Below are 13,252 nucleotides of genomic sequence, written 5' to 3'. Positions count from 1 at the left end.
ACAGAGTAGAAACCTCCACCTAAGCTCTCTCCTCAGGGCAGATTGTTCCTAGGGCTACCTGCAGGACCTCCCTGGCTCTGCCCCGAGTTCCCTCTCCCTAAAGGGCCACCCCACCTCTCCGAGTCCAATGAAGTTCAAAAACGGAATGTGCCGCAGTGAAGCAACAATTCGTGCTGGGCTCTAACCTGGCTAACAGGGCAGGTCAACAGCCGATCCCTGCCTCTTTGTTCAGCCCTAGCCCTGGCTACATCCCCCTGTGGTGCCAAACACCCAAATCAAATGGCCTTGATCTAATCATGAATGAGAGCTGGACAGTGAAAACTGGACAGAAACAGCAATGGTGCCTTTCCCCTGGCCCAAGCTCTTCCTCTGAAACGGCCTCAAGTCTAAAGTGCCTTGGAGAGTCTGGCTGCTGTGGTTGCAGCCTCAAACAGCTCCAATAAGATACCAACTTGCTGCAGTATAACAGGTACCCACTGCATCCAGCATGGCCTTGGGAAGCCACAGGAGTGTGTTGAAAGGGGAATGTGGAGGCTCTGTGTGGGCTGGTGGTTTAGATGAGGCGCCTCCACAATAACCTGTACGTGGTACTGCAGCTGGCTAGAGCAATGCTGCATCTCTCTCGTGAACGCGAGGCCTGTGTCTCATGCAGCTGGGATCTGGCAACATTTCAAATAAAGAAGGAAACAATCAAATGGGTCTGTGTGTAAAGCGCATACTGCCGAAGTGAACAGCAAAAATGGGGATGGGCAGGGGAGATTTTTAAGATTATTTCAACTTGAAAAGGACAGCATCAGCTTGACATTTAGTCAGTTTCAGAACATGCTGTCGAAAGCCTTTTGGGTTCTGCTCCTGCTGACCCAGCGGGTTTTACAGCCATGTATTTTCTGCTTTAAAAGAAATTGTTTTCTCCTGTCGCTGGATGAAAATCTCAGCCGGGCAGTCCAGGAAACTGACTATTGTGGAAATGTGAAATTGACGATGCACAGAATGCTGTCAAATGGACACTACATAGAACTGGGAAAATAGAGAAAAGCCTCATTTCTGGCTAATCTCTCCCATTAGCTGCCACTTCTAGCAAGCAGGTATATCATTCAAGAGAAAAGTGATGGGTTTAAGTTGAGCGTGTCCCTTTAATCATCTAAGTTGTTAGTAACATGCCCAAGGAGCGATGTCTGTTTTTACATTGACCCTGCCCCTTTCCATCATGTTTACAAGCTTGAAGGTCATTTTATTCCTAAAATCAAAGGGCCAGTCAGAGGCAGGTTCCAACCCCAAGAATGTATGGTCATGGGCTAGCTCCCCAGCCAAAGGCTCCGTCTTGCAAGGTGCTGGCTGGGTCCCTCTAACTCCTGTGGATGTCAGTGGGAAGTGAAGGCACCTGGTACCTCCAGAAACTTCTCAGCACTGTACAAAATCAAGCCCTGAGCTGTGTCACTGGCAGGTGCTTGTCAGGTGCCCCGTAAGGCCCATCAGTGACATGATTCATTGATGTCTCAGCAATGGGGGAAGATCATCAGGATGGAAACAGGCAGCAGTGACTGGTAATGACCCAAAAGACTTGAGGCCTTTAGTCACCATCGCTCCTGCTCTGCAGCTGCTTTTTCTCCTCTTTATTTCTCTTTCCTCAGTGGCACTAGCTGGGCTCCCAAAACAGCTATTCTGCTCTGGTCCCCACATCCTGCCCAGGCCTGGAGGCAGTGCCCCTTCTCCTACACTTTTATTAAACAGTCTGCTCTCTCTATTTCCCCCATTGGCTCGGTATTGCTGCTTAAAGGCAGAGCATGGCAATGCAGTGGGCTAGTGCTGGCCAGCTCCGGCTGTCTCACACCTAGCTCTCTCACTTCGCGGGCCCGGGTCGGAGTCTCCTGCATGTTTAAATGCAGCTTGGAGTGACCCTGATGTTCTGCAATAGTCACTGACACCTCAGCTAGTGTTTGTCGCTGTAGGAAAGTGACACCCCCTCAGAAGCTATTACATTCATAGCATCCAAGCAGCCATACCCAGAACTGCTCTGAGGATTTACCAGCTTGCTATGTCCTGGTCGTCTCCACTAAGAGAGGCCGATTGGTGGTTCTGTTTTTCATGTCCGTGGCAGACAAGAGCAGGCAGCCCAACATGGGGCTGGTCACTGTCACTGTCATGGATCTGTGTCTGGAGGAGACAAGGCAAAGGTCTTCTCTGGAGAGGCTGGTCCCATCCCATGCACTGAAGATCTAGGGGTGATTGGGAGCTTTGAGTGGCAGCTTGCTCCTCCTGATTGTGAAAGCAAGTGGGCAAGAGTTGTGCCCTCTGCAGGCTGGATTGGTAATGCCAGCCTCCTGCACAGCTCTGTTGTGTGGGTGGAGAGGGGAAACACATGGGCATGTTCTATATGGCAGAGCAGCGGGGTGAAGGCCCACCGGGCTGGCTAGCTCAGATTTCTCTGCCCATAACACCCCAGTGACCCACATGATGAAGCACCATTTATATGCATAAATGAGGCCTTCACATGTGGCCCAAGTTCTCTGAGACTGGTACAAACAGCAGAACACACCAGAGAAGGGCCCTGGAGCATCTTATACCAACAGCACAGGGGCAATGGAGGGCATCCGAAGGGAAGGGAAACAGATACACAGATTCTTAACAGTAACTAGAACTGGTGGGGAAAAAATCACCAACATATTGGAAAATGCTGTTTCATTTCAACTAAAATGTCATGAAATTGTTGCATTTTGGCTATATTTTGTTTAGAAAAAAATGCCGGGGGGCAGAGGGGTGAGTTCCTGCTTCAACACTTTTGGGAATGAAAAGTTTCAACTTTTCATGTTAAATATGGCTTTTTGTTTCAAGATGAGTGTATTAAAAACTTTAAAATCAAAACAAAACCAATGTGTCCAAGTGCACCGTTGTGACTGAACCCAAATGAATTTTGTTTTGAATTTCATTTTGTGAACAATTTTGACGATTTTGTCCCAGATTTTGTGCCTGAGCCCAGCCTCCCCAGCACTTAGAGCAGAGCAGCTGCACCAGTGCTGAGCCAGAGTGTAAAAAAAACTAAAGCCAGAACAGTTTCTTTTGGGCAACAGGAGCATCCTCATACACTGCTGCATCCCCTCGGTGTGATCTGAGCTATGGTGCCTAGAACGTGCCTCCCCATTGAGCTGTTGTCCCTCAGACCTCCCATGGGGCTCCACTTTGGAATCATAGAATATCAGGGTTGGACGGGACCTCAGGAGGTATCTAGTCCAACCCCCTGCACAAAGCAGGACCAATCCCCCGCTAAATCATCCCAGCCAGGGCTTTGTCAAGCCTGAACTTAAAAACCTTTAAGGAAGGAGATTCCACCACCTCCCTAGGTAACCCATTCCAGTGCTTCACCACCCTCCTAGTGAAAAAGTTTTTCCTAATATCCAACCTAAACCTCCTTCACTGCAACTTGAGACCTTGTTGAACCTCATCAGATTTCTTTTGGCCGAATCCTCTAATTTGTGTAGGTCCCTCTGTATCCTATCCCTACCCTCCAGCATATCTACCACTCCTCTCAGTTTAGTGTCATCTGCAAACTTGCTGAGGGTGCAATCCACGCCATACTCCAGATCATTAATGAAGATATTGAACAAAACCAGCCCCAGGACCAACCTTTGAGGCACTCTGCTTGATACTGGCTGCCAACTAGACATGGAGCCATTGATCACTACCTGTTGAGCCCGACAATGTAGCCAGCTTTCTATCCACCTTCTAGTCCATTCATCCAGCCTATACGTCTTTAACATGCTGGCAAGAATACTGTGGGAGACCGTATCAAAAGCTTTGCTAAAGTCAAAGAATAACACGTCCACTGCTTTCCCCTCATCCACCAAGTCTCTGTTATTCCAACCACATCATAATTCCACGACTGTGCCAGGACTTCCAGTTCTCCCTGCTTGTTTCCCAGGCTTCTTGCATTTGTGTATAGACCCTTAAGATAACTCACAGATCATCCTGCTCTCTCAGTCTGAGGCAGGAGTCCTCCCCTCTTGCACTCTCCTGCTCGTGCTTCCTCCCGGTATCCCACTTCCCCACTTACATCAGGGCTTTGGTCTCCTTCCCCTGGTGAACCTAGTTTAAAGCCCTCCTCACTAGGTTAGCCAGCCTGCTTGCGAAGATGCTCTTTCTTTCCTCTCTTGGTTAGGTGGAGCCTGTCTCTGCCTAGCACTCCTCCTTCATGGAACATCATCCCATGGTCAAAGAATCCAAAGCCTTCTCTCCAACACCACCTGCATAGCCATTTGTTGACTTCCAAGATTCGATGGTCTCTACCAGAGCCTTTTCCTTGCACAGGGAGGATGGACGAGAACACCACTTGCGCCTCAAACTCCTTTATCCTTTTCCCCAGAGCCATGTAGTCTGCAGTGATCCGCTCAAGGTCATTCTTGGCAGTATCATTGGTGCCTACGTGGAAAAGCAGGAAGGGGTAGCGATCCGAGGGTTTGAGGAGTCTCAGCAGTCTCTCCATCATATTGAGACCCCAACTCTCAAGATGGTAGGAAGCAACCTGTGTGTGTGTGTGTGTGTGTGTGTGTGTGTGTGTGTGTGTGTGTGAGTGACAGACTGGTACCTTGTCCCCGGTAAGCCTCAGCGTGTTTTGGTAGGATCTCCCCGCTGAGCCAGTGGCAAGGTCCTACGATGCTGTAACCAGGGGTAATCCTATGGACTCTGGCCACTAGACCGTGCTGCCCTGTAACTGGGGGCAGTTCTATGGACTGTGGCCACTAGGCAACGCTACCCTGTAACCAGGGGCAATTCTATGGACTCTGGCCACTAGGCCATGCTGCCCTGCAATGAGGGGCGATTCTATAGACGCTGTCCACTAGGCCAGACTACCCTGCAACGAGGGGCATAAACCCTCTCATGTAGTGGAGAATGTGGGCAGTGATTCAGGCCTGTTGAAAGGTCCAGTGTAAAGGAGTTAAACCGGGGGAACCCCGCCAAGCCTCACGATGGAGACGGAGAAGCTCCTAAAGTGGATGCTGGAAAAGCAGCACGAGCAGGCAGCCCAACAGCAGCAGCAGTAGGTACAGATTCTCCAGCAGATGGCCAGCCAGCAGCAGCTGCTGATAACCAAGCACTAAGAGCACCAGCAGCCATTCCTCCGGGAATTAGCGGCCCAGCAGCAGACGCAACAAGAGCGCCTGATGCAGCAGAAGGCCACGCTGTTACGCCCGGTAGGAGCCGCAGCCGCCATACCTGCAGGGACCGGACCCAGTGAGACTCTGGGGGAACTGCTGGTATGTCTCACTAAGATGGGGCCGGAAGGCAACCCAGAGGCATTCTTAGTGACGTTCGAACAGGTAGTGACCACCGCCAGGTGGCCCCCAGAACATTGGGCCACCCTACTAGCCCCCTATCTGATGGGACAGGCCCAGGCCTCCTATTGTAACCTCGATTCCTGGGAGGCCCTAGAGTACCCCCGAGTGAAAGCAGCCATATTGGACCATACCGGCATTAGTTTCACAGCTGTTATTCTCTGAATGTCAGTTTCACTGAGCTGTTGCCAGGATTTCCCAGGGTCTGTGGCTCCAGGGGAGCTCTGCCATGTGGAATATCCCAGGGCTGGTGACCTTTGGGCTTCCAGACTTCTGGGCCAGCTGGCTGCATGGGAATCGGATGGGCAATCTTAGGAGTCAGCTGATCTGGGAGTCTGAAGCCCTGGGTTCTTGGCACCACATGGTGGAGATGCCCTGGAGCCACGGCCCCTGTAAGCTGGTCCAAGACTTCCAGGCTCCCTTCTCCTTGGAGAACTGCAGAGCTGGGAGTCGAGCCTTGGCTAGTGTTGGGGCTCCCAGGGCTTCCTGGTGCCCTGTTCCACGGCAGGGAGCTTGATAGAGCTTTGCCAGCCCTGAGAGCCATGGCTAGGACCCTGCCATGGAGAAAAGAGACCCATCCAGGGCTCTATGTGGCAGGGAGCCTTGGTAGCCACAGGCTCCCCAGCACTGTGTCAATTTTCATAGCAGGGCTGCTCCCAGCTGGAGCTGTGGACTCTGGAACCCAGAATGAAAGCAGGCTGCTAGGAAACCAACTGTAAACCTGACTGTGTTTTGGTGAAAGGTTTGTTGACCCTGTAATGAGTTTGACAGAACATTTCGCCCCCTCAGACTGTTTTTTTTTTCTGACAAAACTAAGTTTCTTCTGAAAATTTCCAACTGCGCCTATTACCGAGTGCTAGAGGCTTTTTTGGAGCTAAAGATGCCTGGTTTCCATCTCTGCTGATCATTGAAATGTCTGTGGCCATCGTTTGTTACAGTGTTTTCTCTCATCTGCCTGCACTTCTCAGTTTCTCTTCCTTGGCTGTTGGTTTGGTTTCTTGGACAGTGTATTAAGCTAAGATCACGTGTAACTCTGCCAAGTGTTTGGGCTCAGTGAAGATACTGTGCAAAACACAGTTGTATTGAACTGTATTGCACAGATGATGCAGAAGAAAACTGTTGGGATAATTTATAACATTGCTGCTTGTGTGAGATCTGACTTGTACAGTAAGGCAGAGCAAAAGAGAATACGTCAAATGCCCTCAACTCTTCCAGCCAAGACAAGAGCATTGTCTTTAGCCCTGGTTTTCTGTGTTCTGCTGGGCTCTTGACATGCCCTAACAGTTACTTTCTGCTGGATTCAATGAAGACCTGGTCTTGGATTGCCATACCGTACTAAAGGATCATGCACAACACTGGGACTGTAGTGTTGTTTAAGCACTGTAGACCTGGTTCTGTGCTGTTACACCAATATGAATCTGGAGTAACTCCACTGTCAGTGAAATCTCTCCATTTTTACTTTCCGGCCCCTCCCAGGGGTGTTACTTTGGATTTACACCAATATAACAGATGTCAGAATCAGGCCCCCTATGTGTAGGATTTTCTGAAAGGTCTTGAAACTTGTTTTCATACTTTCAGAGACTGAAATGCCATTAGTTTTGTTTCTGGTGTAGTGTGATTAACATCACTGAAATTACATCAGGAATTAATTTGGTCCATGATTATTTGAAGGAATTACGCCAGGTATACACGCAACACAAGCCACACATGAAGGGAGAAATTCTGTGCTCCTAAGTCAAGCAAACCTCCCATTAACTCCAACTAGAGGCCTGGTTGGGTAAGGCCTGCAGAACTGCACATGCATACCCCCATAGGTGCGGTGTTCCCCTTGATCTCCCTTGGGAACATATCCCTTTCATATGCCCCAGGAAGCCCTTTGCTATACAGCCGTGTGTCAGGTGCGCTACTCTGGACCAGGCATTGCACGGCTCCCATTGACCTGAGTGCACACACACAACGAATAGAGGTTACATTGCATGAGACAGGAGACACCGACCTGCATAAGACACGTACACTACAGGCACCCTCCGCGCGCGCCAGCAGGGGGAAGCCGCCAGACTACAACCCCCATGATGCAACGCTCCCACGGGCTCAGCGGCCGCCGTAGCGCCTGTCACGTGAACGGCAGCGCTGCCTGCCCCACGGGGTCACATGAGCAGCCCGGAGCCCGATGCTTAGCGGGACGCGGAGCCCCGAGCGGCAGCTGCTCCTGCCGAGCGCCCCGGGCCCGGCCGCATGGCCAACGTCGCCAAGAAGGTGTCCTGGTCCGGCCGGGATCGCGACGAGGAGGACGAGCCCTCTGCCGCCGGGGAGGCCACCCCGCTGCTGAACGGCGCGAGCCCGGGGGCGGCGGGCGGCCCCCCGCACTCCCGGCCGGTGAGCGAGCGGGAACGGGGGCTTTGGATTGTGGGGCTGGTGTCAGGGGCCGGGCGTTGTGGGGGGGCTGCCGGGGGCCTCGCTGAGGGGCGGGGAACAGGCAAGTCCGGATCCAGTGCGGCCCTAGGGAGGCTGGGCTCGCTCTAGCTGGTGCCCTGCGTCCTGCCGAGCTCGCCTGCGAGCAGCGAATGTCCCGTGAGCTCCAAGCCTAACTGTGTCTCTGCCTCTTGCCCCGACCCATCCTTGCCTATTGGCTTCACCCAACCTATTGCCCGAGCTGTGCTCGGCTTATAAACCTCCGTGGTCTAGCCCTGCTGCCCCAACCACACTTGTTGCTGCTCCTTCTCCTCGGTTCTGGGAGCTGCTGTACATCGCAGAGCCTGCCGGAGCTCTGTGTGCTTCCTTCCCTGGAGTTCAACCAGGGCCTGCACCGATCCTTCCTGGTGTAACCGAATGGAAGCACCTATAAATGGGTGAAATCTAGCAGAGCCCTGAGATAGGCCTTGAGCTGTACAGGCAGGGCCTGGATGAATGCTGGACCATTGCAAAGACAGCGTAGATGGTGAAGTGACAAGGGGCCAGGGTGAAATAAATTCTCCTGGTGGCTTGTTTGGAGAACAGATGGTTGCTACAGGATCTATGCAGCCCTGAGGGTGGGGGAGCTTTACATTCTTAAGAGGGGATTTTGTGTTGAGTGAGTTTAGGGTGCAGAGAATTCATATGGGGAAGGAGGAAGGGTTAGCGATTGGGTTCTGCCTCCTTTAGTCTTGTTGGATTTCACCTCATGTGATCTCCCTGGAGCTTGAAGCTTTCCTTTAGCTTTGGAACGTGTCTCCACAGCCTTCAGTGGAATTGGAGAGACTAGGAAGTACTTGGAGCAAGCAGTGAGTAACTGGACAGCATCAGTTAGGTGTCAAAATGATTTGGTGGGTAACTGAGGAGAGGGACCGGCTTACTGGTGGCACGCAAGGTGCCTCATTTTGGGTTTCCAGGGCTCCTGAATGTGCACTGACCTCTGCAAACAGGTGGGGATCTGAGCTTTGCTTCCTTAAGGCGAGCAAACTTTTTGGCCTGAGGGCACATCTCAGTACCGAAATTGTATGGAGGGCCAGCTGGGACAGGGGATTGGGGTGCGCGGGGGTGGCTGAGGGTTCCGGCTGTTGGTGTAGACTCTGGGATGGGGCTGGGGATGAGGAGTTTGTGGTGCAGAAGGGTGCTCTGGGCTGGTATGGAGGAGTTTGGAGGGTGGGAGGGGGCTCTCAGCTGGGGCAGGGAATTGGGGTGCATGGGGGGATAAGGCTCTGGCTGGGGATGCAGACCCTGGGGTAGGACTGGGGATGAGGGGTTTGGGCTGCAGGAGGGTGCTCTGGGTTGGGATCAAAGGGTTTGGAGGGTAATTAGGGCTAGAGCTGGGGCAGGGGGTTGGGGAGCAGAGGTGGTTTGGGGTGCAGGATCTGGGTGGCGCTTATCTGAAGTGGCTCCTGGAAACAGCCACCCGTCCCTGCTTCAGCTCCCACGTGGAGGTGAGGCCACGCTGCTCTGTGTACTACCGCATCCTCAGACACTGCTCCTGCAGATCCCATTGGCCATGGTTGCCGGCCACTGGGAGATGCAGAGCCGGCACTTGGGACGAGGGCAGCATGCGGAGCCCCCTGGCTGCCCCTGCTTCCAGGAGCCACACTAAGCTGCTGCATGCGTGGAGTGGAGCAAGGCAAGCCCCAATCCTGCTCCCTGGCTGGATCGGGGCTTAGGGAAGGCTCCCAACCCTGCTCCCCAGTGGGAGCTCGAGGGCCAGAGGTCCAATGGGCTGGATGCAGCCTACGGGCCGTAGTTTGCCACCCCTGTTTCAGGGTCACTCTCTGTCATCCTTGGGACACTGTACTCGGATTATTATTTAAGAGGGGGTATGGAATTCCTCGCTGCCTAAGATTTGGATCCAGGTTCTCATTAGGTGTGCTCAGCCAGCGACGGTCTGAGCAGGGGGTGGGGAAATCAAGCAGAAATTTTAGAAATATCATGGTAGATATTCTCTTCTTTCCTCAGAGAAGAGAAACTTTATGCCTTCAGTTACAGCACAGTCCTGAGTGCCTATCACTATTCACTGATCAGTTTTGGACAGGTCAGTCTTTCTTGTGTCTGAGTCAACCAAAGTGGATTAAAAAGCAGAACTTTACAGGTCACCAGATAGTAAGCTGAGATTTCCTATTGCAGAGCGATACTGGAACAGAGCTGTAGTCAGGCTACGGATGACTAGGACAACCAGCAAGGAAAAACACAGCACATGGATCTGATTCATACAATGTGTTTCTCGTGTCAGTGTGACAAGTGCCTAGCTGATCGCTGTATTTGGTGAGCACAGCTGATGAGACAGGCTGCTAACCCCCCAAGAGGAGCAGTGTTGCTCTGAGGGGTTGCTATGGCATGGCAATGAAACAGATGGGGTGGGTGGAAGAGGAATACTTTCAGGAGCTACTAACCATTTCGTAGTGATGATCCTTATTAAATATAATGGATACAGGAAATCTTCATTTCAAAGTTATGGTCTCTGCGGATGGGTAACTTGTGAATCTTTTGGCTGATCAAGGTGTGACCAGTAAGAAGTAGCAGGGTCTATAAGAGGGTTTGGCAACCTTTGGCATGCAGCCCATTGGGGAAATCCACTGGCGGGCCAGGACGGTTTGTTTACCTGCAGCGTCCGCAGGTTCGCCCAGTCGCAGCTCCCACTGGCCGCGGTTCGCCGTTCCAGGCTAATGGGGACTGTGGGAAGTGGAGGTCAGCATGTCCCTCGGCCCGCTCTGCTTCCTGCAGCCCCCATTGGCCTGGAACAGCGAACCACGGCCAGTGGGAGCTGCAATTGGTTGAACCTGCGGACGCTACATGTAAACAAACTGTCCCAGCCCACCAGCAGATGTCTCTGACCGGCCGTGTGCCAAAGATTGCCGATCCCTGGTCTATAAGAATGGAGAGTGGGACCAGTACGTTATGTGCGACTCTTTTAATGGGCTCCTTATCCTCCCCATTTCTGTTGGGCCCTGCCAGCTTTCCACAGCACTCTCAGCTGCAGGCCAAAAGCAGTGAACTGGGGAGATTACCCCAGTTCTTACCTAAAAGCATATGTTTGTGTGGGAGTGACCTAGCAGGCTGGTTCTGGGCCTGTTCTCCAGAGTGAGGCAAGGGCTTGAGCAGCTGAGCACAGGAAAATCGAACACTTTAAATGGTGACTCATTTAATTTCATGCAGCACATGGGGTAAAGAAATTACTGTCGTTTGTTCAAGACTCAATTAACTCCCATAAGATCTTCCAGAGGCCAGGAGCTATGTGGGATTGAAAGGGATGAGCTGTTTAGGGATATGCTTATCCATATAGTTATAGAATGAATATGCACATGTTGAATTCAAAGGAGATGAAACTCTTCTGTTTCAGAGCAAGAGCCATTCACTGACTGGCAGGGTTAGGAAGATACTCTGTGTGAGCTGATTATTTCATAACCATCTTCTATGAAGCTTCTTGCGTTCTCTTGAGGGCCCTGGTACTGGCAGCCATCAGGAGGATACTGGGTGAGGGGCCCTGGGGTCTGAACTGGCATGGTGGTTCCTATGTTCTACATCTCCAAGCACGTGCACACAATTCAGATCATATGAATATGCTCACAACGCTGAAACACTTGACTCTTGGGCACATCTCATCAGTGTGGCGTTTTCAAGATACCTGAGAAGTGCTTGGACAGTTCAGCTGGATGTGCTTAACACTTGATACTAAGATAAAGGGATCTTTTTATAAAACACTCCTCTTGTTTCTCCTTCCTTGCCAGTCACCTGGATCGGCTCTGATCTTTTTCCAAGCTAGCTCACAAATTGAATATTAACTGTTCAAACACGCTGATTCCCAGGCAGGAAGCAGTGTTTTATGTCGGGGTAGGCAACCTATGGCACAGGTGCCGAAGGTGGCAAGTGAGCTGATTTTCAGTAGCACTCGCACTGCCTGGTCCTGGCCATTGGTCTAGGGGACTCTGCATTTTATTTAATTTTAAATGAAGTTTCTTAAACATTTTAAAAACCTTGTTTACTTTACATATAACAATAGTTTAATTATATATTATAGACTTGTAGAAAGAAACCTTCTAAGAACATTAAAATGTATTACTGGCACGTGAAACCTTAAATCAGAGTGAATGAATGAAGACTCGGCACACCACTTCTGAAAGGTTGCCAACCCTTGTTTTACATATTCTGAGAAGTGCAGATCAAGAGCCTGCCTTCTGTCCCCTTGGATAAAAACAAACTTTAAGGTGGTGATGACTTGTCATGTGCCTGCTGTACCTTTCATTTTGTCTTTTTGCTTTCCTTGAGAGTAACTTTTTTGGGGAGGGGAGAAGGGTAGGTTGGCAGAGGGATTTGTCAAACGATGTGGAGGACGCTTGGTCGCGAATACTCAGCCTGCCATGCAACAGATACAAAGTTGTTGTATGAGTCTGTAGGCTGGTGGGATGTTGACATCTGTAGTAATCCGTGTATGCTTATATTGATTAGCTGCATGCTTGTTTAGAAGCTCAGATAGCAAGATGTAAAATGCTGCAATCAGGGAATAGCACCAGAGGTCTTCCTGCTGGCTATAATTAGAGGCATCCTGGATGTGTCTCCTCCAGGGGGAAGGAAGAAAAGTCTGTACCTGTATTAGAGAAAACAAATTCCTGACGAGTCTTGGAGTAGTTCATGCCTAGGACTGTTAGTCATTGGGGTCAGCGGGGCTGGATAATATGCCTGCCTAATCACCTGTTGGGAGTGAACGCTTAGCCTTGATGCTGACTTCTTGAGTCCACAGACAGTTTCAGGGTTGCTACACATAATTTCCCAAAGTGAAAACAACAAGACTCTGGTCAGTTTCACTTCAGCCTTGTAGGCAGCAGTGAAACAGCCAGGATCACTTCAGGTTTATGCTTCTGCTGAGGAGCGCTCTGGGGAGCAGCAGAGGCAGAACCTGGAGCATTTCCAGAGAGAGGGGCCCCAAAACTGGAGGAGGGGTTGAGTTTCGGATGACTGATCTCTTCACCTCATGGGTGGTTCCCAGGAGATTGTGGGATGGGGGGGTAGGAAGAATATAAAAACTGCCATACTGGCTCAGAACAATTGTCTATCTAGCCAAGCATCCTGTCTCCAGCAGTGGCCAGTATGAGGACTTCATGGGGAGTGTACAGAACAGGGCAGTTGAAGTGATTGACCCCGTCTTCCCCTTCTGGCTTTTGGCAGTTAGAGGTTTAAGGTTGCCCGAGCATGGTGGTGTATCCTTAACCATTTTGTCTAGTAGCTATCGATAGACCCATCCTCTGGGAACTTATGTCGTTATTTTATTTGAATGGTTAAGTTTTGGCCATCACAACATCCCATAGCAAGGAGTTCCACAGGTTAATATTGTGTGGAAAAAGTACTTCCTCCTCTCTGTATTAAAACCAATGCCTATTAATTTCATCAGCTGGCTTCTGGCTTTCGTATTGTGGGAAAGGGTAAATGACACTTCTCTAGTCACTCTTCTCACATCATTTTGTGATTTA

General features: G+C 50.8%; 1 protein-coding gene across 3 annotated transcripts in view; it reads left to right on the top strand.

Annotated features, from left to right (window-relative positions):
* The first annotated feature begins 7,470 nt into the window (after positions 1-7,470).
* The window catches only part of CLCN7 (chloride voltage-gated channel 7), a 60,605-nt gene continuing 54,823 nt past the window's right edge, over positions 7,471-13,252 (top strand). For 2 of the 3 annotated variants that reach the window (XM_050968161.1, XM_050968160.1), the window contains exon 1: positions 7,471-7,703. In XM_050968161.1, coding sequence (XP_050824118.1) covers positions 7,563-7,703 — 141 coding nt within the window. In that variant the 5' untranslated portion in view covers positions 7,471-7,562. The remainder of the gene's footprint in view (positions 7,704-13,252) is intronic. The other variant, XM_050968159.1, reaches the window with a different exon arrangement.

The sequence above is a fragment of the Gopherus flavomarginatus genome, chromosome 9 (assembly GCF_025201925.1).
Source record: "Gopherus flavomarginatus isolate rGopFla2 chromosome 9, rGopFla2.mat.asm, whole genome shotgun sequence".
In the NCBI taxonomy this organism is placed as follows: domain Eukaryota; kingdom Metazoa; phylum Chordata; order Testudines; family Testudinidae; genus Gopherus; species Gopherus flavomarginatus.
Note: the sequence above shows the minus strand (reverse complement) of the source record. Positions and strands in the feature narration are given on the sequence as shown.